Source organism: Pholis gunnellus (genome assembly GCF_910591455.1).
Source record: "Pholis gunnellus genome assembly, chromosome: 10".
In the NCBI taxonomy this organism is placed as follows: Eukaryota; Metazoa; Chordata; class Actinopteri; order Perciformes; family Pholidae; genus Pholis; species Pholis gunnellus.
This window is the reverse complement of record NC_136537.1, coordinates 57,353-83,421: the sequence shown is the minus strand read 5'-3', so window position 1 is coordinate 83,421 and position 26,069 is coordinate 57,353. Positions and strand designations below refer to the sequence as shown.

The 26,069-nt window shown below is 43.2% G+C and overlaps 1 protein-coding gene across 1 annotated transcript; it reads right to left on the bottom strand.

The window, feature by feature from the left end:
* Positions 1 to 4,099: 4,099 nt before the first annotated feature.
* pcdh10b (protocadherin 10b) lies at positions 4,100 to 24,277 on the bottom strand (the record flags this gene model as incomplete). Its single annotated transcript, XM_079167853.1, has 5 exons — positions 4,100 to 4,153; positions 7,376 to 7,533; positions 20,921 to 21,027; positions 21,215 to 21,273; positions 21,764 to 24,277. The coding sequence occupies 5 exons, from the start codon at positions 24,275 to 24,277 to the stop codon at positions 4,100 to 4,102; spliced, it is 2,892 nt and encodes a 963-aa protein (XP_079023979.1).
* Between the last annotated feature and the right edge of the window lie 1,792 nt (positions 24,278 to 26,069).

Below are 26,069 nucleotides of genomic sequence, written 5' to 3'. Positions count from 1 at the left end.
GCTTTGCCTTTGTGAAGTGAGTGACTTTGAAACTCACTATCACGGTCGTCCCCTCCCCCCGGCTCACCGCCAGTAGAACAAAAGACGCCGCTCTCTCCGTTTCACCGTCCGTCTCTCTTCCAATTCTCCCCTTTTCTTTGGGGGATTGTGAGTTTTTTGTTCTTAAATTATCTTTCATTCTACTCTGTTGGTTTTTTTCTCATTTGGAGCCTGGTGTGCATAAACGCACATGGAAATGAAAACTTTTCGTTTTGTGACAGAGATTAGCGTCGAGTGGAGGTCAAACATAATAGCTTCCGTTTAACAAGAAACTAAATATGATTATTCTGCACTTCGCTCTCCGCTCCACTTTTTGTCCTCAATCTAAGCGGCGCTGCTCCGATAGGTCTGCCCTCATTACGCAGCAACAAAAGGGCCACACCGCCGCTCCTCCATGTTTGTCATCCTGTATTTTACATCACAATGACATTCTGAAGACAAATTGAGAAAGACTGAGACGTTTTCTACCCTCCCTGTTTGCTTGTACTGGTGTGCACCAACAATAGTGAGATAGTGTGCTTTTGTTGGCATCAGGTGAACAAATCAGTGAATATCCAGCGTGTACTGTGAGATTACGCAGGACTACAGATGGTTTAGCATGTGTATCTGAACTCTACGGCATTATTGGTTCATCACCATGTGTAAATACCATAATCTACCTCGGATTACAGCCGCAACATGGCCGTCAGACGGATAGAAACACAAAACAAGAGTTTCTAAATCGACATGGCTGTTGTAAAAAGGAATGATTACAGATTACAGAATGTGTGTCGGTCTGCCGGAGGAGACAGTGAAGTCTGGTAAAGATTATTGTTTATTGGTAAATCTCATACTGAACATATTGAGGTCACGTTTGCCTATTATCACATGTTTTTAGGGGATAGTAATCACAAGTGTTCATTTCATGGGCAGATTAGCGCGCCGGGAGGTTTTAATCACTCAGCACAATCAATACACTCTGGTGGTGCTGATGGAGTGTATTATTTGAGAGCTCGTACGGGAAGCCGAAAGGCTCCTGACCTGCTGCTTGACAGGAAGGATCCAAATATAATATCAATTTTAAAAAAGGCCTTTTGGGCCTGTAATAAAGGTGTGCCATATGTTTGTCTCTGTGGTAAATGCTGCAGAACAGCACAATATCATCTGTCATGTAAATGAGGATTAGGCTAAGGAAGGAGGGAAGAAATGGAAAGAGGAGGACTTTTTTAATAGTTTGATTTTCAAGAATAAAGTCAAAATGTCAAGAATAAAGAAGATAAAGAGAACAAATCATTTTCAAAATGCAGAATAAAGTAAAAGGAATCTTCCTCTTATGCCTGGCCCTAACACTCTGTAGTCGTGCACATAGTGACTCATGCTGCACACATTCCTCTGGTATCAAGAGTTCACCAGTGACTGAATGCACCATCAAAGCTTTTTCCACATGACTTTATGGGGACTTTAACAGAGGATGTCGGGTGCTGTGCAGATTGGAAAGCCCTCCGAGCATAATGTGTTAATTGTGATATTGGGCTAAACAAATCAAATTAGAAAAGAGCTAAAGAGACTTACTGGCTAAAGGAAATACATGAAAGCGGTTATGCTGAGTTTTCAAACTAAACACTACATCTAAAGGTCATACAGGCTTATGTAACCAGAATGGACAGTAAATTATAGAGACGAGGTGGTGAAGTGGAAACATGTCTGTGTTGGGCTGATCCAACAAATTAAAATACCTGACAACTTCCTCTTCATCACATTAATGGAAACATCATTTCACATAGAAATGTGCTGCCCTTGAGCCGCCACAGTATTAAAATGTTAATGCATCACTTTTTATAAAACTTTTACTTCACTATGTCTGCATACATCTTTCACCACTACCAGTCTCATTCATGCATGTTTATGGGCTGTAATGCTCTGTGTGTAGAATTTGGATTCTAGCTGGCAGATGTAAAAAGGATGGAATAAAAAAGTACAACTTACGTAAATACTTGATATTCACTGCTGCACAGTCCTCACAATGGAGTCTTAATCATATTTTTAAAAACTGAATATTGTATTGAAATAAATGAAAACTGTTGACAACACAAGATACTTTGTCCTGTGCATCATGTTTTGTTTTTCATTGTCCTGCCTGGGCCCGAGGCGGTCTCTATGAGTTTATTGGTAATCAGCTTTATTTGCTTCTTAAACCGGTTCCCTCAATAGGATCACACAATTAGGTCACAGTGCCGGATCTGCCTTTGTGATTAAGCTTCAACTTCCCTGACAAATCTGCAAATAATCAAATGACTAAAAAGAAAAGATGGAAAGGAGAATTCACGGGAAAAGACAGCAGTGCTCAAAGAATCTTACTGTACTGACACTATGCAAAGGTAGATTTTTATAATCAACTTTATTTATAACACTTAGAAAACAACAAACACCTTCCTGACTCATTCCATCCAAAACAGAGTCCGACCTCCTAAGAAGGATGTTTTTACTGTATCCAGTGTTCAATGACGCACGGCGACGGGACGTTATCGACGGCCGAATGGTGCATCACTTTAAATGTTGCTGCTGCAAGGAATTGTGGGACGTCCTTATCTCCTGTCCTTTCACAAAGGATGGTTCAGTGTCTCCTATGCTGACCACGTCTGACACTTAGATTCTTCCGGATCATTTCACGCAGTTAGGAACCGTCCTTTTGACCGCAGCCGTACTCTCTCTGGAAGGACCGGGACATGCGTCTCAATAAAAGCACATCAGACCCCACCTTTTTACCACTTCTTTTCAGTTTATTGTTGGCATATTGGTGTGTTTGTGTTCGTAATGTGTGAGAAAGAAATGTGTGTATACTCCATTCCACTGCTTTGTGTACAACACCGCTTGCATTTAGCCATGTTTTCGATCTGTTTCTTTATAAATGGACCCTTAAAGTTGGTTACAATGACACAGAATTACCATGGATTTCAATCTAAATTATTATTTCCTTTTTTATTTATAGACATGGTCTTTATCAATATCCAAAAGTGGAAAAGAAATCATGACATAATGTCGAACAATGAGAACTTGAGTTTAACATCTGCTAAGGCTGTTCTGTCTCTCTTTGTCTCTCCTTCTTCAGGGGCACTTAAACAAAAGTCAGACCTCTGAATCACAATGTGGAACCCAGCAAACGGATAGCACGCCTTCAGAACAAGTAGATATAGATAGATTTATATATAGAGTTTTATATTCAGCTCGAAACTTTAAAAGAGTACAGTAAACACTTCTCACACATGATAGAAAACTACTCCACGTCTCAGAATCAGAGTGCAGGTCAAACATTGTGAGGAACAAACCCAACCCAAAGCAAAAGGAAGAAAAAAGTGAAAAGAAGTCATCAAATAAAACATATCCTGCCCACAATCTTTTCTTACAAATTTCGAAGTAGATCGGAATAGAGACACCTGACCGCACAAACAGAATAGAAAAGTCTAAAACAGTGGTATTGCATTTTGAAATGCACAAAGATTCTCCTGTACAATTCTGGCGTCTCGCTGCGAGTACAAACGCCTAAAGGGCTCAGTGGCGGGGTTTCTGGGTGGCTCTGGCTTTGATTTGTCTCTCAGTACACTTATGTAGTCTTCATCTGGTGTTAGTTTCTCCTTTAAAGATGTACACATCAGTACTGTAAACAGGCACTCGCAGATTGGAAAGGGTCGGAGAGATCAGTGTCCGGTTTGATCTCTTCCGTCACCGCTGTCCTTCCTCCTCCTCTGTCAGTTTCTCAGTCCCGCTGAGACAATGGGGTCCTCCCGGTAAGGCTTATCCGTCTACCTGCCTGCACCAATCCATCACCCCCCCTCCCACAACACACACTTGGTCGGACTGTCTCCTAATCCCGAGAGTGGGGTGCCCTCCAAAGCTCCAGAGAAATTCCATTGAGGGGGTTGCTTCCTCATTGTGTGTGTGGTGTAGTGTGTGTTTTTATAAATTCTTTCCGGGTGAGGAGGGATGAGGGCGGGAGGGCAAATGGGTTGAAAAACTTGATGCTCTTTTTTATATATATTTATATATATATAGCCTTGGTCGTCGGGGGAGTGATTGTGCAAAGTCACGCCGTCTCCGGTATGTCCACGCGGAAGGAGCTAGCAAACCCTTTCCCTCGCTGCAAGAAGCAGAGAAAGACACAAAGTGTGGTTAGCTGTGTGAGCGGGTGGCTTCTTTAAAAACAATGCAACAGAACATTTGCAGTAACATTCTGGGAAAGATACTGAAAGTAAATTTGCTATTTTATTTTTTTGTTTGTTGAAATGAGCATAAGCAGAGGTCCCAGAGGGGAGGGATCACAGAGGACAGCAGCGGCCTTTAAATGGCCTCATTCACACATCATTCAGTCTGTGAAATGGCTCATGGATAATGTGTGTGTGACTATGGATGTGAAGTGGGGGGGGGGCTGTTATGGGAATAGTGACATTGGAAGGGGGGGGCAACAAAAAAAGAGGGATGCTCAGTCTAGCCTCTCATTCATGCCCCACCTCCATGTTGTCTGAGTTCCATGATGGCTATCACCCCCCCTCCCCCGCTGCACCCCTCCCTGACCCGACCCAGGCCTGCACCTCCAGGACAAAAGAGTCTCTGTGTATCACTGGCTGACTTGATCAGATTAGGGAGCTTTAGCCTCTTGGCATGATCATTCCATCCCTTCCTCCCTCCCCTCCCCTCCCCTCTTTCCCTCCCAGCCTTCTCTCTGACTGTTGTTCCCTCTTTGCTATTATCCCCCCCCCACACTCCACCATTGCCACCCCGCGCTCATTAGCATAAGGGCGAGAGAGGAGTGAGCGGCGTTGGTGGGAGACGCAGCGATGTATCGGGAGCCCTTCACCTTGGAGTGCAGCATCGTCAGCGCATAATAAGCACATCCATGGAAACTACTAGAACCGGAGAACACCAGGAGCACCACAGGCTGACCAGGACACAGATCATCATCGTCTGTTGCTCGTTGCTCGATGTTTGGTTGCAGAAGAAGTTTATTTGTACATCATGTATTTCTTATATGCTGTATTTAGCTGGAATGCTCTCTGCTGTGTTCACATTGTTCTTTTCTTTTATATTAATAAAGAGCCCTTTATTGTCAAATATGCATTTTCACTAAATATTTACGTTTTGTTATTTTTACATTCCAGTTCTTGTCGTTCCTGCATATAGCTTTTTATCGCTTCTGTTGTATTTTTATTTATTTTTTTACAGTTGTTGACAGTTTTTTTTGACAGTTGATAAGTTATATATATATATATATATATGTATATATATATATATATATATATATGTGTATATATACACACACACATATATATATACACACACACATATATATATATATATGTTGTGGAAATTTATCATATCATTCTTTTAGGTATAACTTGTATCGCTTAAACCTGCATATATGTAGATGAGGCCAACCAGGCTCATTTAAAACCTAACGATAAATGAGTTCATTGGTATTTTAGCATTTCTGACTTGCTGTAGTGTTATTTCACCACCTAACCCTCTTCCCACGAAAAGGCTGGGAACTGGCCTTGGTCTGTGCAGCGGCAGACAGAGGAGGACGACATCTGTGAAGGGAGGAGACGAGATAACGTGCATATACTCTGTTTTTGTCTATTCCTTGTTGTTAGACCTCCGAACCATCTGTGGGGAAAGAGCTCTATCCATTCAGCTGAATTATCATTAGTGTCTGTTAAATAAATATGTTTTTATATTTTAAGAGTTTTCTCATCTCGATTATTTCTCACCGGGAGGTTAAAAAGATTATTTTCCACGACAATATACACATATATATATATATATATATATGTGTATATATACACACACACATATATATATACACACACACATATATATATATACACACATATATATATATATATACATATATACACACATATATATATATATACATATATATATATATATGTATATATATGTATGTATATAACTGTTCTGTAATATATGTATGTATTCAACAGTTCAAATAAATTGGCATGTGAATGAATAGCATTAATAGCATTAATAGCATTAATAGCAGTATAAAGAGTCCCTGGTGTGTAGAGGACTGGTAGCATTGACAGATGAGGATCCCGATAGTCAGATCTGTGCTCTTACATTCTTTGATATCGACATGATTTTTGAATTGCTTGGTCTTTATTCTACACGTGGTCTACACTGCTGAAGTACATTCTAGCTGTAATTCCTCGTGGTAGTCACTCCAGTCTTTTTCAAAAAAAATTAAATAAGCATAGCAAATGAATAAAACATTAATTAAACGGGGGAAAAAAAACATCTTTTCCCTGCTGTTTCCTAACATCACGCTGTGGTTTCAAATGTTAGCGCTATGGAAGCAGCAGAGCTCTGACAGTTTGATAATTCCAGCTAGCTGTGTCAGAGGATGAGAGAGAGAGAGAGAGAGGCCTCTTCAGGCGCTGCTTGACAAAATTATAATTAAGCATTATCTCTAAATTGCAGTGATTGAGGATGTATCTCTTTGTGGCCTTTGAATGAGTTTAGAAACAGTAATTCCTTGGGAAAAGAATGTTGTTTTTTTTCTTCTTGAATATCTAAAAGTGGCTTTTGATCCGCAGCTCCGACACAAAGACGCTAAGCTCACTGCCGCTGCTCTTCATCACTGATTGAAAACATCCACGTTTCATTGTAGGAGTCTTATATACAGCAGACCTTCTTTTTTTCCATAACGAGACAGAGCTTCCTTAATGCTAACATCTCCACCCACATCAAAGCAACCTTATAGATCATAATTGCTTTTGGCATGTTTCATTTGGAAAGGCCCACAGGCCAATCGGTGCTGGAGGTTTGTAAATGTGTGTATGTGTGTGTGTGTGAGAATGAATTGAAATGGTAGGTGAGGGAAGATAAGATCATCACAGTGGGAGATAATGGAGATGCCTGAGATAGAGGGAAGAGTTAGTTAAACAGTCTGACAGGAGGGCTTGGAGAACAGGGGTCAGACCTGAAATGAATTTTCTCGCTTCCTTCCGCCAGCCAGTCCAGGGGGGGGGGATTCATTTGGAATCGCATTTCTTTTTTTACCTAACTCGATCAGCGGTTCAGAGAAGTGCGGCGGGCGCTTAGGCCGCAGCAAAACACGATACTCACTCAAATAAGCTGGGTTATAAGGTGCTCGGGTAATGGGTGGAAATGCATCCAACTCGTTCCTCTCTAGGGAGCCCTGCTGGTGGCTGAGATGATGGTTTTTGAGGAGGTGGTGGTGCTGGTGGTTTTGGTGGAGGTGGAGATGTTGGTGACTGACAGGCGTCTCTTTGCCAAAGGTGGAGAATGACCTATCAGCCGTTTGCTCGGGGGTTTCAAATACCTCTGTGTCCGGGACCGAGTCCATGCCGGGCACGTGGAGGTTGCTGCGGTAGTCCGGGCCCTGGCGCCCATCGGAGGCCACGAAGCTGGGCATCCAGCAGCGATCGGAGTGGCCCAGGGCCTTGCACTCCTCCGTGCAGTTAGAGAAGAGATCGGCGCCTGTAGGCGAAGGGGGGGGGGGGCCAAACGGGAGAGGTTTAGGTCTTGAGTGTTTCTTGAACAAGCAAGACAAACGGGAACCATGAGGCCCGTGCACGCACACATGCACACACAGGCACGCAACACCACCCAACGTCTTTCTGCTACTCTCTCACAATATGTATTTATGCATATTCCTCTTGTCATATTCCCTTTCACCGTCGTTAGGATCAAAGACCCTCGGCTCAGATGAAACCTCAGGGAGAGCAACAGAGAGTGATCCTCTCCCAGGATTTACATCCAAGACAGAAATAACAGGAACACAAAGTTAGAGTCCTGATGACTCAAGCTGAGTCCTCAACATAATCATCAAAGACACACATTTGCATAAATTGTAAGAATGGCTGCTCCCGGTCAGAGCATGCATTTGTAACCCTCTGATCCAGGAACTATTTTTAATTACGTAGCCAATCACGGACCGCCAGCTTCCATAAATATCCGGGTCAATATTAGGTCACTTCCTGTTTACCTTTGGTTCAGCCGGACGGCATCTGAGCACCAGCGGCTACTATCGGTGTCGTAACTAGACCGTGTGGGTTTGCGCACTAAATCTGCAGTCAGTGGTGAGTAGAACAAAGACTGAATTTAATCTCCAGCTGGTTTAACATTTAGCTAGTTCCCGCTAGCTTAGCGCTTAGCATAGCTGGGTTAATATTTGATTGTGGAAGTTTGTTTATTTTAGCCCTGTAATTATTTTGGGTTTCTTTTTGTTTCAGCAATTCATTACTGTGCAGTTGTTGAAACCTGTTAATAATTAAGTGACTGATGTCTTAATATGATTTACAACATGACAGATATTTGTATTTATCCTTTAAAAGTTCATGTTCATTTATCATTCCTTGTGGCCTTTTTAGGTCAGGTTTTTGTGACTGAGTTCTGGAGCACCTGTATAGGTTTGGATGGCGAGCTACAAATGGAGATATCTTTGGACCACAATTCCTTTTCCTTCCCACAAGAGGTGTGGTAGGAACAAACCAAACTGACTCTATGAACCATATGGAAAATGAACTGAACTTTCTGACCCGTTGTCTATTTTTTTGTATGTAATTAATTTTTTGTTTGGAATATAATCACAATACAACTCTTAGTCAAACTTATCAGTGGTAGTTCCTTTAGCGAGAATTGGGCTCCGTAGATGAGCCTAAAATCTATAACTGTTTACAACTGGTCCTTAAATTCCTTTTATACCTTAAAAGAAGAAGCAAATGTTACACATTCCCCCGAAGAATAAGTCGCAGCTAAAACATGTGAATATAAAATAGATATTAGAGACGTTTACGATACTAAAGCAGATTATAATACATCAGTAAAACTACTGATGACAAGTTTTAATCAAGGAAAATACAATCTTTTATTTCCTAATCATTTGAAAAAATACAATATAAATGACTATAACAAAGTAAAAGGATAACATTTGGAATATTTGATGGTTTATTGACTTCAGAGCATTGAAATATTTGTGTTGGGATGGTGGCAAAAGAAGCAGAGCCTTGTAGAGCAGCTGGAACAACAAGGGGGTCTGTGTGCCAACACGGATCACCAATGAGCAACATTTAGTATCGGCGGCAAAACAACGTGATGAGGGATCTCCAAGTTCGCTCCCCTTTCGTTTGTGCTGATCCGATCGGTGAGTTTTATGATCCGTTGCACTATTAAAGTCATTTCTGCACCGCTGCTGTCATGGCAACGTAACAGTTCATCCTGCGTCATCTGACGTTGGTATTTGGGCCTTTTCATATTCCGTTAACTTTAGTGTGTGTGTGTGTGTGTGTGTGTGTGTGTGTGTGTGTGTGTGTGTGTGTGTGTGTGTGTGTGTGTGTGTGTGTGTGTGTGTGTGTGTGTGTGTGTGTGTGTGTGTGTCCTGAGTTGAAACTCTGCTTCCTTGTGCTCAGATCAGTCTCTGTCTGCCGTTACCTTTGTATTAACCCCTTCTAACCTGCTCTGAGTCTGTGGGTTCACGCCCTTCTGAACGCAGCACTGGAAGAAACAATAAGAGGTTATCAGAGCAGCAGGAGCATTTTCCTTTAAAGCCACACAACCTTCCCTTCCATATCAACAGCAGATTGTTTTTTCTCTTTCTTTGATGCCAAAAAGGTGGTTAAAGAAGAATCAGGAATGCAGTCATTCATTTTAATTTCATGAACCGTTATAAACTAATTAAACAACTGTTCTGGAGACAGCATGCATCCTGTGGCCGCGTACGAAGTGAACAGTATTGTATTATGCTTGTTGTATGGAATGGAGATTTGTATTATTGGGAAGATAAAAATAGCTTTAAGCGATAAAATGCATCAGTATTGGAATTCATGTCTATTACACATAAATAGAATAAACTTACAACAAACTGTCTGTCAGTCGATTAATATACTCATCCTTCAGCTCGACAACATTCTCAGTTTGTGAAGTAATTTAAGTAAAAAGTACTAAACACCTCCCTCTGAGAGGTGGTGGACTAGAAAGAAAAAAACAAAGTACAAATACTTCAAAGCCTGCCATTCGATTAACCCAACCACAAACTCAATGTATTGGATTACCCAGCCTGCCCCGGGCCGGGCCCTCAGCCTCGCCCCGTCACAAACACTGCTGCAGGTACACTGCTGCTAACTAGTCTGAGCTTTCATGTGGAGTCATTGTTTGCAAGGCTTTTTTTAGCTAGCTGGAATTCTCCGTGAGAAAATCACTTTTATTTGATTATATTTATTAATTTGTGTATTTTGCAGGGACAACGCACACCAATCAACAGTGTGACTGTAAGTGAGCCAGAGTTAGCCAGAGAGGCTGCCAGGTGTTTGGGCAGCCAAAAATTACTCAAATTAAAATAAAAATGGAAATAAAATTCATAGATAAACACAGTAACGTACAGACTAAACCAATACACATAGAAGCAAAAGACATGAACATAAGACCCTAGAGCCGAGCAGACACAACAGGCTGCAGCATGTCAGGCACTTTGGTCAGAGAGCAAAAGGGTAACGTGCACACGAGCTGCTCGGCACAGCAGGCCGAGTGTAAGCCTTCAGCCAAATTGTGTTACATTGCCCCATATGGTTTTTTTAGATCCCGTGTTTGCATGTATTTTCAAACCTAAATCCGCATGTTGTGTGTATGTGTGTCTGACTCACTGTTTGGGGCTCCAATCTGAACTGTCCAGCTCGGGCGATCTGCTACTAATCCCTCTGAATACAGACCGATTAGAACGAGATCTGCTGCCGTCACACTAAGCAGAGGGAGTGTGTGTGTGTCTGTGTGTGTGTCTGTGTGTCTAGCGGTCAGCAAAGGGGGAATTTGCTTTGTTAGTAAGCGGATTAATTTGGCCTGCCGTCACTAACAGCTTGGAAAAGTGCCCAGTCTCCAAACGACAGGGTTTCTTATTAAATATTAACCGCCGTGCCATAAATAACACCAGCACATTAGGTTTTAATACGGCCTCTTACATGGCAGGAGAGGACCTGAACTGTGTCAGAGCACCTGGACGTGCAGGGAAGCGCTGCATTGTGGGTACGGAAGCACCGATGCCGATATCAGGCCAACTCCAACAGCCTGATGGATATTGGTTCAATTCAATATTTACACACTATGAACATTATGAACATTATGAACTGCTTACGTTTGTTACTGCATTAGAAAAGGATTACACTTGAATTGTAATTCTGAAGATTTTTCACCAAGTTGCTGTGTACGCTGTCTTATTTTAATGATAGATAACATTTATAGTTTGGCATGTATATTTTTTCAGGTAAAAAATAATACTGCTTCTCCAGTTCAGGGAAGGTGTTGCTACATACAGATATTAAATGAATCATTTTTGTATGCTGATCAGAACAGGGTCTATTATTATCTAATGGCTAATATATTTCTTTATTTTTAAGAGACAATGACGAAATAAAATAATGAAATTTCAATTACAAAACGCTTTTGATCTTCATGTTAGGTAAATGAATTGCTGAATTGATCAATAATTTAAATAAGAAATGTCCAATTCATACATTTGTTTTAAGATGATTGGATTAATCCCTAAAAAGCCTTTACAGCTTATTAGTAAAGTCGCTGGTATCAGACTCCAGTAGATACCCTGATCCCAGGTATCAGACTCCAGTAGATACCCTGATCCCAGGTATCAGTGTCGGACTGAAGAGGTGGATCAGTGCTTCCCTCATTGTGGGCAAAAAACAGAAGTGAAGAGGACACAGAGCTCCACTTCTATTACAAAATGGATGCTGTGTGGATTCTCAAAATGGGAACGGGAAATGTGGCATTTAGTCTGTCTCTCTCTCTCTCTGTCTCTCTGTCTCTGTCTCTCTCTCTCTCTTACACACACACACACACACACACACACACACACACCCCCACACAGAGACATTTCAGTCACCAGATTAAGACATCCAGGTACATTAGACAGTCTCCATTGAATCAAGAGGATAAGAACATTCCTGCAGTAAAATCAAACCCCTCACCACCCACCCACACACACGCACACGCACACGCACACCCACACGCACACATTTAAAATGTGAATACAAGTTGTGGGTAATGCCCTTCTCTCTACCACTACGTAGCTCTCCAACAATCCTCCTCACAGCAAACAGTCGGCGTGAGTTGTGAGGCTCCATCCAGGCGGCGCACAGTACACCGCCCTCCACGTCGGTTTGAAAAAGCAGTGTGTCAACATGTCCTGAGCCAGAAAACAAGCAGCGAGGCCAACGAGGACTCAGGGACAGAGGCCTTCTTGAAGCGTTCCGACCCTCGTTACTTCCTCTTAGCATTCGGCACGGCGCTCGCGCAGGGCAAACGCAAAGTCTCCATAATAACCTTCATTTGGTAATTGCTATGCAGAGGTCTGAAAAATGAATTACTGATCAGCGAGCTGTTACCACGGTGATAACATGAACCACAGGCCTAAGGACGAATTCATCATGGCAGCATTGTGTGTGTGTGTGTGTGTGTGTGTGTGTGTGTGTGTGTGTGAGTGTGAGAAGACAAGACATTGGCTATATTGATAATATGTACTTTACACATGTAGCGGGACTCAGAAGTGGTCCTGGAGGGTCCAGCAGCAAATCAGCAAACCCCACAACGACAGGGGCCTGAAAGAGTTAAAGTACCATTTTCAAGGTCCAGAAGGAAGTTTCACACTGAAAAGTTGATCCATACGTTCTCCTGGGACTGAATATGATTGAATCACATTTAATCAGACAGTTTTCATAATTAATCATTTCAATTGTTTAGTAAAAATGGAGATTGTCGCAGTTCCTGCATGCTGTGTGAAGAGTTGCTGCTCATCTTTCATAAACTCTCGTACTGCTGCTCTACTGCTCGAGTACTGCCACACTACTGTACTTTTCAAATCGGCTGTGTATTGGCAAGAATCTGACGATATAATAAGTCTCATGATACAGGAATTACCATTCTATATATATATGTACTAAAACAAAGAAGAATTTCTTTTTTTCCATTATGCGACTTCCTGTCTATGTTTACATTAATGGTAAATAAATAGCTTAAGATAGATGACATCACTGGTATCTTTCGGTTGGGGGTAAACACGATGAACCACCGACTGACACAAATCTTTGCATTTAAATCTTTTTGAGAATCAACACAGTATCACAAAACATATCGCAATACTGAAAACATCGCAATACTAAAAACAATATAGCAATACTAAAGAAATAATATCGCAATACTGAAAACATAATATTGCAATACTAAAAACATAATATTGCAATACTAAAAACATAATATTGCAATACTAAAAACATAATATCGCAATACTGAAAACATGATATTAGTAGTTTTGGCATCATACTCTGTGTTTATGTGTATGTGTGTGTAGTTATAATTTATAGAGTTGTAATTATTTTTTATACTAAAGACATAATATCGCAATACTGAAAACATATCGCAATACTAAAAACATAATATTGCAATACTAAAAACATAATATTGCAAAACTGAAAACATAATATTGCAATACTAAAAACATAATATCGCAATACTGAAAACATAATATCGCAATACTGAAAACATAATATTGCAATACTGAAAACATAATTTTGCAATACTAAAAACATAATTTTGCAATACTAAAAACATAATATTGCAACACTGAAAACAATATCGCAATACTAAAAACATAATATCACAATACTGAAAACATAATATCGCAATACTTAAAACATAATATTGCAATACTAATAACAGTATCTGAAAATGTAATATCGCAATACTAAAAACATAATATTGCAATACTGAAAACATAATATCGCAATACTGAAAACATAATATTGCAATACTGAAAACAATTTCGCAATACTAAAAACATAATATTGCAATACTGAAAACATAATATTGCAATACTGAAAAAAATATCGCAATACTGAAAACATAATATCGCAATACCGAAAACATAATATTGCAATACTGAAAACATAATATTGCAATGCTGAAAACATAATACCACAATACTAAAAACATAATTTTGCAATGCTGAAAACATAATACCACAATACTGAAAACATAATATTGCAATACTAAAAACATAATATTGCAATACTAAAAACATAATATTGCAATACTAAAAACAAAATATCGCAATACTGAAAACATAATATCGCAACACTGAAAACATAATATCGCAACACTGAAAACATAATATCGCAACACTGAAAACATAATATCGCAACACTCAAGTGTGTCGATATTTTCTTCCACCCCTGCTTTTTACTCACTACAATTATATGATATATTATGATATATAATATTATATTTGATATACTGCTGCTAGTTACATTGAGCGCCAATATTTTACATACTGGTGGAAACCTTGTAAATTCATATTTAGTCATTTAATTTTTCTTTCATAAATCAGTGCTATTGGTCACCCTTGACCTCTGTGTGTGGGTTTTACAAACACTGAACCAATGAAGAGCATTAAAAAAGAGCGTGTGACTAGATCTGGTAACTCCATCAGATCTTTGCACAACCTCATATGTCCACCTCCTTAAGTTCACCTCAGTGGCTGAGCGGCTGTTCTAAATATAGTAAAATGATCAAATGATACCTGCGAGTATGTGATCATATGTAAAGACACAATACCAACTGTGACGACATGTGTCAAATTATTTCACTGGACATACAAGGTCTCTGCTGACATAGTTGCTATAGATCAAACTGATACACCAAATTGAGTTCCATTTCGACCAGCTACAAAATTAAAATGATTACAATGCTGCTGCTATGTTATGCATGTATGTTGTGTTATTTAAAGAGCATCCAATATATATGATGCAGAGCCTCTCCCTGCTTCTTAGCCAGCACAGTCACTGACATCATACAGTTCATATACACTGTATTTAAACAGAAACGTGCTATATATGAGATGGAACATAGTTCGAGTGAAAATATTTGCTCTCTTTCTTTAGCATCCATATATTCATGCATGCATACATCTTACATCCATATATAAAATTAGTGTGTCTGAAAGCAGGAACACGACAGTCAGAATCTATGTAAGTAATGAAATATGTATGTATATATGTAAGAGGCCCTGAATAAGTGAGAAGAGTGGGTCGTCCTCAAACCACAAGGTTGGCGGTTCGGCTACCGTCTCCTGTCTACATGTCAAAGTGTCCTTGAGTGAGACACTGAACTGAGTTTACTGCTTGTGGAGTATTTATACAATATGATATTTCTATTCTTACAAAAACAGATCTGAGTTTTTCCATTTCTGTCATTCTGAGTTTTTCCATTTCTGTCATTCATTAAAGTTTCTTTCTTTTTTTTTGCAATTGGGAAGACGCAACAACTTAATTAACAATTAACAAAATGACTAACTCAATAATCAATAACCTGCCCCCAGAATGCACCTGTGAAAATGCCTGTCACCAAGTAGATCACTTAGATCCCAGTCTGGACCCTATAGACAGGAGTTCAGGGTTGCTCTTTTTGATGTGAACAACAATGGAGGCCGAGTGAGAGGACTGTAATTACAATACACTGTATTATGTTTACAGTAAAATACAGTTACTCTGTTCATATTGTGTTCAGTTAAAAGTCAGTGGGCCTCCTGCAAGAAGTAGTCGTACGAACACATTCCCTCTTTAGTGATTTATACGAGTTATTTAGGAAAACTTGGAGCAATCACCAATTATCTTGTACTTTGTATTTTCTCACGATGTCTGATTGGTCCAGAAGTGGTAGCAGTCATGTGACATTACTCTGCTGTTATCCATCCTACGGTTTTTTACTAATGGATTGTATATGTCATAGTTTGCGCTCTCCCTATGTGGCCCCGGTCCTTGTCTCTATAGGTCCCATCACTCTGCTGCTGGCGCTGTTAAAACTCTCTGAAGGCAGGACTTCACATGGGGCGGGACGCGCTGCCTTATACGGTGTTATTGGGGCATTAATTATGCAAATGTTCAGTTCACATGAACGCACAGGTGTCATTCATAATTTTATCACTGCTCATTCACACAGTTATCAGAAGCCAGGAGCGTTTGCTGGACCTGACGTGGCTCACTCGTACAAAAAAAGAAAAGTTCAGATAAGAATACCAGAATGTTCTATATTTACAGCGCGCTACGAATGAAATGCCAAAGACACAAGATAATGCCGTTTGGAATGAAGTGCATGCTCTTGTTGGAGATTTGAGATATTTTGTGTATATGTGGGGCCCTAATTCCAGAAATGTAAACAGAATCACTGTGGGCTATTTTTCATTGATGTGTTGTAAAGGAAGCACATTATGCATATATGACAACAGTGTGTTACAGTAGGAGAGGCAGTTAGTAGGTCTCATACCAAAGTATAACAGGCATCACATCATCACATCATCATCACCACTCCAACCCCACACACACATACCTGCACACAGCACTGTGTAAGGACACCTAATGTGCAGTAATTGTTCATTTGATTCCTGCTTTTGACCTTTACTGCAAATCCTCCCCTTATCTCTCTCTCTCTCTCTCTCTGTCACTCTCTCTCTCTCTCTCTCTGTCACTCTCTCTCTCTCTCTCTCTCTCTCTCTCTCTCTCTCTCTCTCTCTCTCTCTGTCACTCTCTCTCTCTCTCGCTCTCTCTCTCTCTCTCTCTCTCTCTGTCACTCTCTCTGTCACACTCTCTCTCTCTCTCTCTCTCTCTCTCTCGCGCTCTCTCTGTCACACTCTCTCTCTCTCTCTCTCGCGCTCTCTCTCTCTCTCTCTCTCTCTCTCTCTCTCTCTCTCTCTCTCTCTCTCTCTCTCTCTCTCTCTCTGTCACTCTCTCTCTCTCTCTCTCTCTGTCACTCTCTCTCTCTCTCTCTCTCTGTCACTCTCCAGCACACACTGAAAAGCCTGCAATATAATCTCGGCATCTTTGTTGAGTCTGTGTTGAGTGTGTGTGTGTGTGTGTGTGTGTGTTTCATCCCGGTCATATGTCCTTAACAGCTGATTTTTCTGACTCTTTAAGTGGTAAGTTTGATGGATAAAAAACAGTTGGCACCACAACGCAGCCAGCTGCATGAACAAGAACACAAGCGGCTGCGTCGACTATCTCGTAGTGGTTGCTTGTCAGACATATTGTACCACCATCAATACGGTACAAAAAGAAAGGGTGAACAGCAGCATCCTCCTCTGTGAGGAGGGTTTCATGTCTGTCAGTGTGTAGTGCTCATGCTTTCATTCAACATATATAGCCCAAGATGAAAAAAAACAATATGCTCCCATGAATCTGATTAAATGCACAAATAAAACACCTCAGCACAAAAACAGATTGAGTTTGTTTCCCTGACGTCCCTTTAGAGCTGAGAGACGAGTGACACGGACACGTGTTTACTTAACATTAGCATCTATTACACAGTGACGTGGCTGGAGCGGACCCTCGCCGCTGACAAACTGCATTAGCACACAGAGCGGAAAAGCCTGTGTTCTCTCCGTCAGCACTGTGGGAGCACATCGGTGGGACGCTATCAATTATCCTAATCAAACAAAGACTTAATGCAGAGCAAATAATCTGTTTAAAAGCACTAAGCCCGGCTGATAACTCGGCGACAAAGTAACCGTCTCCCATCGCCACACCAAGGGTACTCAAAGTCAGCAGTGAAGTGCTGCCGGGCCTGGACACACCACACAGATACGGAGTGTGAAGAGGAAGAGCTTACACACTCTAAATAGGACATAAAGCAGCTGGCTGCCTCAGAATGAAAATATGTGTCCAAAGCAGCAAAGCCTCTCAAACTGTGCCAAATGTGCCGTTACATTTTTATTCTTTTATCATCTTTGATAAGATACTTCCTCATGAGAGTTCCTGATTTCACTGCTTGTACGGCTGCTCGTGTTTAGACGACATTAAAGGTAAAATACGTTGTTGCTCTGCTTCCATGTCTTGTTTCAGACTTGTGGAAAGAAGACTGGATTCTATCACTTTGTGTAGATTTCTCCTAAATCCACCAAAAGTTACATAATGCCTCATTTGCATATTTAAACGTAACGTTCATTTTTATCATATTCACCAATAATGTCCTAATATAAAAGATATCTTTAAAGGCCGTTTTTATTTTTTTCTGAAGGTTTGTACTGACGGTTTGTTCACATATCATTCAGAGGCTGATTTATACAACAAGTTATTACTAAAAACATAATATATTATTATATAAAATATTGTCTATTTTTGATTTATGGAGATTATTTTATATATATATATAAATATACATATATATATATATATATATTCCCTTAGTAAAAATATTTGACTGTAATGTGTTAACACAACGAAAGCCTGGGTTCATCCAATGTTCAGATTTATGTTCTGGAATCATATTTGAACATAACATACCTAAACACTTTTAGTACAAAAGATAATTGTAAGTAATGAACCGGTGAAGTTTTACGGTCCATCTTTTAGCTCCGGCCTGCAGTGAAGAGGCTCTCTGTGCAGGTCTGGGTTTTGGACTGCAGGGCTGAGATGTGTATCACAAACTGTTGAGTGTGGAGAGAGCTCGGACTAATGTGTGCGCACATTAACAACCTTCTGTCAAAGCTGGACTTCCTGCCCGGGAAGACTTTTCTTTTTAAGGAGACACGACAGGTGAATAGGAACATGAAACTTCCTCCGCTGATTACAGACATTAATACAATTATGTTTGGTATTAGGAATGTTATGTTTAAACATGCAAATGAGTCATCGTCTTATTAAATATGGACTAATTTGCATATGATTCCAGAACATAAATCTGAACATTGGATTAGGCCAGGTTTAAAAATCTTCTGTCATAGTGTTAACACATTACAGTCAAAGGTTTTTACTGAGGGAATATATATACAGTATATATATATATATATAAATATAACTCCATAAATCAAAAATAGACCATATTTTCTCCATGTTTTTAGTAATAACATGTTGCATAAATCAGCCTCTGATCAACCCTCAGTACAAACCTTGAGAATAAAGAGGGGAATGGAAGTGGAGAGTTTAGTGAATGTAAGAGCTACTGAAGTGGAGATTTCTGGCTTTAAAGATATGTTTTAACAAATGACAATATTGGTGAATATGGTAAAAATGAATGTTACGTTTAAATATGCAAATGAGGCATAATGTAATGGTAACTTTTGGTCTACAGGTCAAATAGACAAAGAGATACAGTACATGTCTTCTTTCCACGAGTCTGAAACAAGACATGGAAGCAGAGCAGAAGCCTCTGAAATGATCAGAGGATTTGAAATAACAATGTTTTTGTCTTAAAAGGGTTTATCTTCCTCAAAGTAAGCCGTCCATAAAGTGTCCCTTTGGCATCGACACCAGAACCAGAAGCTGACAGCGCTCACATGAAATGCTGATGCACTCAAAATAGGACGAGTCCCTCCACATGGAGCAGCTGGATGACTCGGGCCCACATTAGGAGTGACGATCTTCCACAGTGGGGAAAAAAAAACACTCAAACCTGAAGCGGTTGCGAGGGTCTGACTCTGAGCTAGCTAGAGCTAATACATGGGGGCTGTTTCAGTTCACTGGGGTCTGTGTAAACCCAGCCGGGGCCGAATGTGAGGGCCCCCGTACTGAGGCTGACCGGACGCCACGACAGACTCCTTTCCACAGAGGGCCCGAGGAGTCAGTGGGGACCAGGCTGTAAGAGCTCAGATAGGTTGCTTTAGGAAGAGAAAAAGGATGGGTATGGAAGAATGTGGTCAGAGAGGGAGAGAGAGTAGTTGCACGAGTGAACGCGTTAATTATTCTAATGAACGACTGAATCGTCTGTTTTGTTTCTGACGACGGAGCAGCGATCCATTTGGTCCGCTTCCCAGCGCCTCATTAAGAAGCCCGGCACGTCAAGTGGTCTCCAGCAACCGAGTGACCAAGCTCATGGGGAGCGGGCGCCTCATTAACAAACTGCAGCGCCGGGGGGGGGGTGCAAATATGAAGAGACGCCCATCAAGGGCGCTCACAGGGACCAGGATCGGGTTCTGTCAATAGCCAGGCTGAGCTTCTTCTTCTTTTTCCACCAGAGGGAAATCAGAACGTCTCAAACGTAACAGCTTCAGCGTTGTTTGCCCGAACTCAAACGAGCGTTCACTTTTTCAGAGGGGTACATTTCATGTCCACTGACGATCATGGTATTGCTCTTCTTTTTAAATCTCATATTTAAAGAAGATTAAGGGAAAGCAAATTTCAAATCGAGACATTTTATGGGACAGTTGACATCGTCACGATGTTGCTGCAGTGACAGCTATGCAATGTCCTTTATTGAATCAAACTCGTGATTAAGAAACATTCAAGTGAGCATTGTTTATGTTACATATTTAAAAAATGTAAATACTATGGAAAAATACAATTTGTTTCACTTTGAATTATTAAATGAAATACATACATATCTCAGTTTATTAATGTCCATTACCCTGCAACTAAAAAACAGTTTGTCCCAAAAACCATGTGACCAGCATGACAGTCACTTCTCTCTACGTGTCTTCTCTCTTCTAAATATTGTGTCTGTAGTGCATTGTCAAGAAGTGTTATGGACCGTCAGCTATGTTGGGTACATGGTTATGTCTTTTAATTATTTTTAATTCTATTTCAAATATATGTTTTAATTGACCACCCTACCATCGAAATGACTATGCTGTTACCCAGAGTACTGGGGTCACTGGGAAAAGTTCTTAATGTTTATTAAACTCTGTAATAATGGATACACATACATACAAACTCCCATGTGCTGCAGCCCAGCAGGAGACCCCCCCCCCCCCTCCTAATCAGCTAACTCCAGTCCTATAGAAGCCAGAGAGACATCAATTTGTCCCTTTGAACCGAGTAAACCCAGCAAGCGCAGAAAGAGGCCGATCACGCACACTTTTGCAGCAGAAGCCGCTTCTTACCGGAGGAATGTCCTCTGTTGGTGGCGTCGTGGTCGCTGTCTCCCTGCTCGCTGTCTCCGTGGCCGCTGTCTTTGGAGCTCACCATGTCCGCCTCCTGGAACGCCGAGCTGAAAGACAAAAGAGAGCGTGAAATCGAAGCCGTTTCTAGATGTTTTCATCCCCATCCTCATCCTCCTCCGCATCATCATCACAGTAACAAGAGTTATCAACGGATGGAGCGGAGCAGTAGGCCCACGAGAGGTTCAATAAACATGTGGGGGGGTAGATGTGACGTGAGCGTCTCTCCATATTTACCTGTTGACACGTCTCGGCCTGTCAACCAGGTAGCTGAGTTCAGCTCGCTGGTGTTTGGTCTGAAAGAGAAGGGCCAGTTTTTAGTGTGTGACCACCTGGTGTTACATGATTACTGTCACACCATCGACAACCCACACAGATCAAGTTGGGGGAGGGGGGCTCTCACACACACACACACAAACACACACACACACACACACACCCACACACACAGCAACCAGCAGCCTCTGAGCCACCATACCTGAATATACACAGATTTGATTTTATATTAACATCAAACATGCAGCCTTGCTGTTTCAGATCCGGCCTCCCCCTCAGGGAGTCTAATCGTGGTGCTGGGCTTAAAGAAGTCAGTGGATGTTGTGTTTTTTAGCTCCCAATAACTTTATTAATAATTTATTTGTAGAGCAGACATGTCAGTGAGCTGAGGGGAAATGTTGAAGACACATCTGTCATGTATTCCAACATTATCAGACCGGGTCTCATCTGTGTGTGAGTGGCTTCAGACATGCTGAGGGTTTAAACTGTAGGTATGAGAGGGACTCTTACCTCGTTTGACAAAATGCTGCCGTTTGATATGATGTCGGGCTGCTGGTCTGTGTACCCTGTCACTATGGCCCCGCACGGGTTGTGATCGGTGTCTGTGCTCCTAGACGGACTACACGGCTTTAGGAACATGAGGTCGGTTTTGGCGGACTCCGGAGTCAGACATACCTGGTAGCAATAGTTCTGGTTTTGGTGGTGGGAGCCGAAGCTCCCCGACTCCTCCACGGGGACTTGAGCCGTGCCAGCGCCGCCGACGCTGCCGGCGCTCTGCACCAGCATGATATCCGACTTGCTGAGCTTTTTCTTGCGCGCCCGGCCCTGTCGCGAGCAGCAGGCGCTGCAGCCCAGGCAACAGTCGCTGGTCAGGCAGGTGTAAATGTTGAGCTTTTTGTCCTTCTGGCAGCGCACGGCCAGCACGATCATGACCAGGAGGAAGATGAAGGAGACGGAGCCCAGGGCGATGATGAGGATGAGCGTGAGGTCCAGAGTCCCGTCTTTGGCCTTGGCAGTGCCTCCCCGGTCCCCATTGCCGCGGCCCTCGGCCACGCTGTCCACCAGCACCACCAGCACGCTGGCGCTGGAGGAAAGCGGCGGCTGACCGTGGTCCCTCACCTCGATCAGCAAGTCATACAGCTGGTGGGGGTCGCGCTTGACCGACACCCGCCTCGCCGTGCGGAGCTCACCCGTCCTCCAGTCCATCCGGAACATGCCGTTCTCGTTCCCCCTCTGGATGCTGTATGACAGCCGGGCGTTCTCGCCGTCGTCCGCATCCATGGCCACGATGCGGGTCACCAGGTATCCCGGCTCGGCGGAGCGGGGCAGGGGCTCCTTGGCGGTGCCGTTCTTCCCCAGTGGGGCCAGCACCACGGGAGCGTTGTCGTTCTGGTCCACGATGATGACTTTGACCGTGGCGTTGGAGGAGAGCTCCAGGGCGCCCGCGTCTTTGGCCTGGACCATGAAGGTGAAATCCTTCAACTGCTCATAATCAAAGGACCTGAGCGCGTACAGGTAGCCTGTCTCCTCGTTGATGGACACGTAGGTTTTGACCGACATGCCCTGGATGTCACACTCTAATATGGAGTAGCTGATGAGCGCGTTCTGCCCGACGTCCGGGTCCAGAGCCGTGACAGCGTGTATGTACGCCCCCGGCACGTTGTTCTCTGTCACATACACATCATATATGGCCTGCGTAAACGTGGGCGCGTTGTCGTTCTCATCCGACACCTGGACTCGGATGGACTTACTGGCAGCGAGTGAGGGCGTCCCTTTATCCCGCGCGACCACGGTGACGGAGTAGGAGTCCGCCTGCTCCCGGTTCAGCGGGCCGTCGGTCAGAATGGTGAAATAATTCCTAAAGGACGTTTTTAATTTGAACGGGACGTCGCCGAGGATCTCCACGTGGATCTGTCCGTTCTCCTCCGCGTCCCGGTCCGTCACGCTCAGCAGCGCAATGACAGTACCGGGAGCTGCATTTTCGCTCACCGACTCGGTGACGGTGCTGAAGGTGATCTCCGGTGCGTTGTCGTTCAGGTCAGTGACTTTGACTAGCACTTTGCAGTGGGCGGGCACGGCGTTTGGCCCCATATCCTTGGCCTGGACGAAGATCTGATAGAGGCTGCTCTCCTCGAAATCCACCTCTGCGCGCACCTCGATGCGTCCGGTGCGCGGGTCGATGCTGAACAGGTCCTTTACGCGGTTGGATATGTGGTTACTGAAGGAATAAACGATCTCCCCGTTCAGTCCCTCGTCCAGATCAGTGGCGTTCAGCTGTAGGACCAGCATGCCCACCGGTGCGTTCTCCGAGAGGCTCACCGTGTACACGGGCTGGTCAAACACCGGCACGTTATCATTAGAGTCCAGCACTTTGACCACCAGTAGCGCGGTGCCAGTCCGGGGAGGCTGACCACCGTCCACCGCGGTCAGCACGTACCTGTGCGCCGCTTGCTGCTCCCGGTCCAGCGGCTTTTCCAGGACCAGCTCGGCGAACTTGTTTCCGTCCGTTTGGGTCTGCACATCCAGGTAAAAGTAGTTGTTAGTGGTGATATCGTAAGTGCGCAAAGCGTTAGAGCCCACGTCCGGATCGAACGCGCTCTCCAGGGGGAAACGGGTGCCAGGAGTGGCGCTCTCCGAGATCTCCACCGTGATGTCTGTCTCCGGGAAGCTAGGCGGATTGTCGTTAATGTCCACCACCTCAATCTCGACCCGAAACAGCTCCAGCGGGTTCTCCAAGAACACCTCCATGTTGAGCTGGCAGTTGGCGCTCTGCCTGCAGATCTGCTCCCGGTCGATTTTTTCGCTAACGAACAGGACGCCGTTCTCCAGGTTCACCTCCAGGTACGGCGTGCGAGAGCTGGGCACCACCTGGAAACGGCGGGAGACCAGTTTGGTAAGGTCCAGTCCCAGGTCCTCGGCGATATTCCCCACCAAGGTGCCATGGTCCGCCTCCTCCGGCACAGAGTAGCGTATCTGAGAGAGCACTCCATCCGCGATGCACAGGACAATCAAAAGCACAATCATCGCAGGGAAACAAGTGCACTTAGGTAGAGAATATTATAAACCGTATTATCCTATGTTAATGGACAAAATATCCTGTCCCATCACCCATTTCCTTCGGCTGACAATGTCTCCAAAAATGCGTAAAAGTCTCCAGGAATGTATAAGACGTCCGGAAAAAATCTGTCCCATTAGAAGAGAGGCATTTTTATTTCTGAAAGGAGTTTTAAAGACCGCAGAGCCTCTTTTTCTGTCCCTTCTCTGCTGTGTCGCTTCTCAGACGTGTCCGGAGAAGCTACCGCGCGCATTCCAATGAAGCGCAGTGGAACCAGTCTGGAGCGCAGTTTGAAAACGAGGAAATCAATATCCACATAAAAACAATAACAGATCAGTCTTGTGTTCTGTGATTGTCCCTATTATCTGATGGTAAATGTCCGACTTGTCCTCTCGCTTTCGAGCTCGGTTCTCTCCTCTTGGCACCCTGCTCCCTCACTGCGGTCCCTTCCACTCCACTCTACTGACGCTGTTCACTCAACTCTTTGCTTTTTTCTTCCCCCCCCCCTTTTGCATCGAACCGCCCCCTCTCAGCCCCCGCGGCTGTAAGTCACGCTGAGAGCTCTCTTCTGATTGGATAGCGGGGTTGCCCGTCAACGCCCCGCTCGGCCCCCTTGGTCTCCCTCACTGCCGCTCTATCTCGCTCTGCCTTTCTCGAAGCTGATCCGAGTGGCTTCTCATGTATCTCATCCCTGACGCCAGAGTAGAGGGGATGGAGGACGACAACCCCCCCCCCCCCCCACACACACACACACACACACATACATACACAAATACACACACACACACACACACACACACACACACACACACACACACACCTGTCCGTAAAGTGCGTTCCATAATGAACCAACGTGTGATGAGCGCGAGTGGAGGACTTGTTGACTTGGTGGCCCGGGCCCGTCTGAGCCTGAGGACAGACCGGGGTAATGCATGCAAATGCTGTGATATGTATGCAGGGAATCATCCGCCATTTGCGCGCTGTTTCTTAAGGCTGCGCGTTATAATTACAGCCGGTAGTTGAAACGATATTAACTCTCCTCCAGCCAGCCACACAAGCAGCGGGACCGGAGAGGCAGGGAGAGCGGCTCTCATACGCGGACCTCATACGACCCCTAGCGGAGTGCGCGCAAACCAGAGTGAGATTCAGAGCCGGCACCGCCAGCCTCTGAAAAATGATGTTCAGCATCGTCTAGAGCAGTGGTTCTCAGTCTTTTTCAGTGATGTACCCCCTGTGAAATATGTTTTCAGCCAAGTACCCCCTAACCAGCGCAAAGCATTGTTGGTTGAAAAAAAGATCATCAGTGTCTGATTTATTAAACTGTCAACACTGAAGATTGCATTGTTTAGGATAATGAAATTGAATAGCCTACTGAATATAAAATGCAGTTTATGAACTTACACTTATATTTTATTGAATATTTAAGAAATAACTATTTTTCAAGGATTTTTGATTGGATGCTAATTTTAAATATATATTTTGTATATCTCACGTACCTCCTGGCGTGCCTTCACGTACCCCCATTTGAGAACCACTAGTCTAGTGGACCAGCCGATGGAGTTAGAAGGGAAAACTGGACGATGTTTTTCTTCAACACACTTGAGTATGAGTCTATTCTCTCTGTTACACATATGCATTTTTATGTCAACTAATATCTTATTCTAGTTGTAAGTCTGCTGTGGATCTTTTGACTGCGGCGGTGTGAAATAGATGTTTACTGTGTGACATGTGATACACATGGGGAGAGTAACGCTGTGGACA